The 5393-nt window shown below is 38.5% G+C and overlaps 1 protein-coding gene across 1 annotated transcript; it reads left to right on the top strand.

The window, feature by feature from the left end:
* Window positions 1–2580: 2580 nt before the first annotated feature.
* LOC116547079 (ovochymase-1-like) lies at window positions 2581–4285 on the top strand. Its single transcript, XM_032273141.1, has 2 exons — window positions 2581–2763; window positions 4095–4285. Exons 1-2 carry the CDS (start codon window positions 2649–2651, stop codon window positions 4283–4285), a joined length of 306 nt encoding a protein of 101 aa, XP_032129032.1. The 5' UTR covers window positions 2581–2648.
* Window positions 4286–5393: the final 1108 nt, after the last annotated feature.

Consider the following 5393-nt stretch of genomic DNA (forward strand, 5'->3'; position numbering starts at 1 on the left):
CTCAGCAATTGCTTGTTCATAAAGGATTTTATTTTTCCTTCACTTATGAAGCTTAGTTTGGCTGGATATGAAAATCTAGGTTGAAAGTTCTTTCCTTTAAGGATGTTGAATATTGGCCTCCACTCTCTTCTGGCTTTTAGTGTTTCTGCAGAGAGATCCACTGTGAATCTGATGGGCTTCGCTTTGTGGGTGACCCGACCTTTCTCTCTGGCTGCCCTTAGCATTTTTTCCTTCATTTCAGCCCTGGTGAATCTGACAATTATGTGCCTTGGAGTTGCTCTTCTTGAAGAGTATCTTTGTGGTATTTTGTGTATTTCTGGACTTGAATGTTGGACTGCCTTGCTAGATTGTTCTCCTGAAGAATATTTTCCAGCTTGGATTCATTCTCTCCATCACATTCAGGTACACCTATCAAACATGATTAGGTCTTTTCACAGAATCCCATATTTCTTGGAAGCTTTGTTCATTTCTTTTTACTCTTTTTTCTCTAATCTTGCCTTCTCATTTTATTTCATTGAGCTGATCTTCAATCTCTGATATCCTTTCTGCTTGGTCAATTTGGCTATTGAAACTTGTGTATGCTTTGCAGAGTTCTCATGTTGTGTTTTTCAGCTCCATCAATTCATTTATATTTCTCTCTAAGCTGTTTATTCTCATTAGCATTTCATCAAACCTTCTTCAAGGTTATTAGTTTCTTTGCATTGGGTTAGAACATGATCTTTTAGCTCAGAGAAGTTTGTTATTACCTACCTTCTGAAGCTGGTTTCTGTCAGTTCATCAGACTCATTCTCCATTCAACCTTGTTCCCTTGCTGGTGAGGAGTTGTAATCCCTTGGAGGAAGAGAGGCATTCTGGTTTTGGGCATTTTCATCCTTTTTGTGCTGGTTTCTTCCCATCTTTGTGGATTTATCTGCCTGTGGTCTTTGTGGTTGGTGACTTTCAGATGAGGTCTCTGAGTGGATGTCCTTTTTGTTGCTGATGAAGTTATTTCATTCTGTTTCATAGTTTTCCTTCTAACAGTCAGACCCCCCTGCTGTAGGACTGCTGGAGGTCCACTCCAGACCCTGCTTGTCTGGGGATCATCTGCAGCAGCTGCAGAACAGTAAGGTTTACTGCCAGTTTCTTCTTCTGTTATATTTGTCCCAGATGTCAGCCTGAGCTCTCCTTTATGAGGTGTCTCTTTGGTTATGTGGGGGTCAGTGAGCTGCTTAAGGAGACAGTCTGTCTGTCAAGTGCTGAACTGTGAGCTCTGTTGTTCTATTCAGAGTTGTTGGGCAGGTACATTTAAGTCTGCTACAGTGGAGCTCATAACTGCCTTTTTTTCCGAGGTGCTCTGTCCCAGGAAGGTAGGGCTTTATTTATAAGTTCTTGTCATCCTGCGCCTTTTTTCAGAGATGCCCTACCCAGCGAGGAGGTAGTCTATTCACAGTCTGCCAGCAGAGGTATTGCTGAGCTGCCATGGGCTCTGCCCAGCTGCTGTGTGAACCTCCTTGCACTTTTGTTTATAGGGGTATAGTTAGAACTGCCTCAGTAATGGCGGACTGCCTCGATAATGGGAGATGACACCCTTCCCCCCACAGAGCTGGACTGTCCTTGGTCCAGCTGTGCTTGCTGTGAAACTCTCAATCCAGAGCATTTCATATTTCTGGTCTTCACGGGGGTGGGACCAGCTGAGCCAGATCACCTGACTTCCTGTTTCAGCCCCCTTTTTTTCAGTTGAATGGGTGACTCTGTCTCCCAGGCATTCCAGTAACGAGTTGAAATGGCACCTGGATTTGTGTGAGTTTTTGTGCAGAGACCCACTGCACAGGCTGAAACAGCCATGCTGGAGACTCATGGTGCTTTTCTGCCTGGGAATCTCCTGGTCTATGGGCAGTAAAAATTCGTTTGGAAATGCGGTGATCACTCACCTTCTATGTTTTCACTGGGAACTGCAATCCAGAGCTGTTCCTATTCAGCCATCTTGGATCTCACCTCTCTCTTAAAGACCTAAAAATTGCTTCAGCAGGACTTCCAAGGGAGCTGACCACTGGGTACTGGGCTCTGCTTTTCACCTGTTCCTCCTCCATCCACTGAGCCCTGACACGTAGCAACAGCACTACCAAGAGCTCAATATGCTTTTAAAAATGTTAGTGAAAAGTCTCAGCTGACCTTACTGGGAGTTAAAGGGATGACATTGTAACCCAGGTACTATGACTTAGGATGACTTTGGACTTCATGGCTGTTTAAGGTTAGCATATACTTCATGGTCAATTCATAATTCATAAGAATCATAATTCATAATTCAAGCTCTGGACAAATATGAATTTTAATTAGGCTAATAACTCAGCTGAATTTTGGGTTTCTTCCATTTATAGATCAAAATTCTAGTATTTTATAACTAAATGAAATTTAAGGGGTGGTTTCTGGTCATTGTCCAATTAACACCCATCTATTTGTCAGATAAATGTGAGCAATTTGAGCACAAACAAATTTTTCTCACATAAAATATTCCATTACCATTATCTTCTAATATTATATAAAATTGTATTTTTGTTGAGTTATGAGCTAAAGCCACGAGTATTAGATTTTATTTATCAAATTTGACTCTGCCATTTATTATATTTTTTTTCACCTTATCCTACTCCAGCTTATATATTTGGAAAATAATGATGCCAGAAGATAAAATTATCCTGCTAAAATTTGCAAGTTTAGACACGGAAAAGCAAGTTGGATGTGATCATGACTATGTATCTTTACAATCAAGCAATGGAGTGCTTATTAGTAAGTATGTTACATTTGTCTTTATTTATCATTTTAAGAGTATCTAAAAGACCAAAAAGAAACTAAAAGATCTAAAATAAAATTTCTGGCATCTGCCTATGGAGTAGCCATTCTTTATTTCTTTACTTTCCTAATAAACTTGCTTTTACTTTACTCAAGAAAATAAAAATAAAATAAAATTTCTGTACCAAGGGCAATCATCTTATCGTACATACTGTTCCTTTCCAGAAGGGTTAAGGGGAGGGTAGGTAAGAGTGGCGACAGTGAACAGCACACTGACCATTCTCTTCAGTGTTTTTCTAAGTTGGACACCAGATACCACATTTATTTCTCAAGTTCAATAACAGTATTGAATGCAATTGACGTCACAGTTGTTATAAAACTTCCTTTTGAGGCAATTTTTTAATCACAAAAGTGGGTACATGTTTATCAAATTTGGTAAATACAGATGAGCAAAAGGAAGAAAATATAAATCATTCATAACTCTGTCACCTAAAGATAATCTCTATTAGCACTGTGACATGTATCTTTTTACACATACACTTTGAATTTTACATTGTTTGATATAATTTTTTTCTCATAACACAATTGATCATTTCATGTCATTCAATTTCTTTTATTGAATACCTCTTTAAGCTACATAAACAAAACCGACAGATCTAATTTCATTGAAATACTACATGTTAAACATGATAGAAACTCTCCACAGCTGGTATAGACCTTGATCTCTAGGTCTCCATAAGTCTAATGGTTAGGACAAATAACTCTTCACACGTTTGACAGAAAGCTATAGACAAAGTGCTGTCCCAGGGGTTATAATATTTACTGACTAAATTATTTCATGCTCAGGCCTGCTATTTACACAGTAATTATTCTTTCAACCAGTCATTTGTTAATTAACTGTATATGAGCTGTTGTACTAGGTACTGGACATTTTTCGATAAAAAGCACTGTCTGCCCAAATAAGTTCGTAGTTTGAGGTAATCAAAGGTGTAACATAAAGTAGAGAATGCTGTTAGAATAGGGAATGTGCTGCGGTGATTCAGAAAAGGTAGCTCTTATTTCCAGTGGTTATCTGGTAGAGTTTATGGGAGAGCTGAATTTTGAGTTAGGCCCTAAAGAATGAGTAGAATTTGGACATGTGAGATAGGGTGAGAAGGCAAATGGAATAGCAAAGTCACCGAAGCAGGGAATATGGAATGATTAAAGGACCACTAAATAGCTTAGTGTGTTTAGACCAGACAGCTTGTGGAAGATGATGAAAAACAAACATGTGTAAGTTTCCACCACTTCTTAGTAATGTTATTTTACTTTCCTTGTTTTCTTTTTAGGTAAGGTCTATGGAAATATAGTGCCCTCACCATTGCTGACAGAGACCAATAAGGCCGCGGTTACATTTGTTTCTGACACAGAAGACAGTGGCAATGGCTTTGAGCTTACTTTTACTGCTGTACAGAACTCAGACGCAGGTGAGTGTTTCAGGTATTTACTTCCTTGCCATTTTCCCTTGATGTGGGGATGAGGAGTAGGAAATGCCTTTGGCCATTCACTTTGAATTTCCCCAATGCTTCCACAGGGTCAGGTTGTGAGAGTGTGATTATATTGGTAGAAGTGACAATTCATTCTGCCAAGTATCCTGATTTGTATTCCAGTAATGTAAGGTGTCATTGGTTCATTTATGCTCCAGAGAAATACATTATAAAGGTAGGCAACTGAGGAATCACTTTACTTCATAGAGAATTTAGTTACATTAGTTATGCACAACTTAATTCATCTCAATTGTTAAATTGCCATTATGACTAGAAGCTTTTGCCACTTGCCATTTTTTTTTTTTTACTCTGAAAATTAATTGGGTGTGTGTGGTTTTGAAGACTTTCAGTGGTTTAAAAGTGTACACAACAAAAAGTAAGGCTGCTCATCAGATTCCCATCCTACCACTGCAGGCAAACATTGATAACTTACTACAGTGTCCTTGGGAGGTATTTTGAGCTTTATTAATGTACATGCATGCATGCGTGTATGTGTGTGCATGTACATATGCTGCTTGGCAATGTCTTGTTCACTGAAAAATATCTTGAAGATCATTCCAGATGAGCCCACAGAGATCTTTTTAATAACTGCATAAAATATTGTATGATATGTCAGAATATGTTAAACTAGCTCCCTATTAACAGATGTTTACTAAGTTTCTAGTCTTTGCTCATACCAGCCATGGTGTCATGAATATCTGCCACTGTTGCCATGAATATCTGCCAGCATCTTTAGACACATGCAGTTATGTATAATTTCCAGAAGTAGACTTGCTTGCTCAAAGGGTTTGGTCATTTAAACCTGGTAGTCATTGCCAAATTGCCCTTCAAAGAGGCTGCAGTTATTTACATTTCTATGTGAAGGCATATAAGAGTGTGACAAGGAGCTTTTAAATACACAGAGGAAAATCCTTTAAGCTTCTCTCTTCTCCTCTTTGAACGTTTCTCTCCTTATGTTTCATTTGTACAGTTGGTATTTGAGGACTTTACTGTTGAATTTAGTCAAAACTGTATTTATGATGCTGTTGTGATTTTTGCTGATTCTGAAGAAGAGCACAGGTTAGGTAGGTAGCAGTCATCCTTTAAATATGAAAGTGTTCA

The sequence above is a fragment of the Sapajus apella genome, unplaced genomic scaffold (genome assembly GCF_009761245.1).
Source record: "Sapajus apella isolate SASKATOON/1434 unplaced genomic scaffold, GSC_monkey_1.0 scaffold2023, whole genome shotgun sequence".
Classification (NCBI taxonomy): domain Eukaryota; kingdom Metazoa; phylum Chordata; class Mammalia; order Primates; family Cebidae; genus Sapajus; species Sapajus apella.

What these genes read in the sequence shown, in the direction of transcription:
- LOC116547079 (XM_032273141.1), top strand. Translation starts at nt 2,649, where the DNA reads ATGATGCCAGAAGATAAAATTATCCTGCTAAAATTTGCAAGTTTAGAC. An exon ending in AAGCAATGGAGTGCTTATTA is followed by an intron (nt 2,764 to 4,094) that starts GTAAGTATGTTA and finishes TTTTCTTTTTAG; the next exon opens with GTAAGGTCTATGGAAATATA.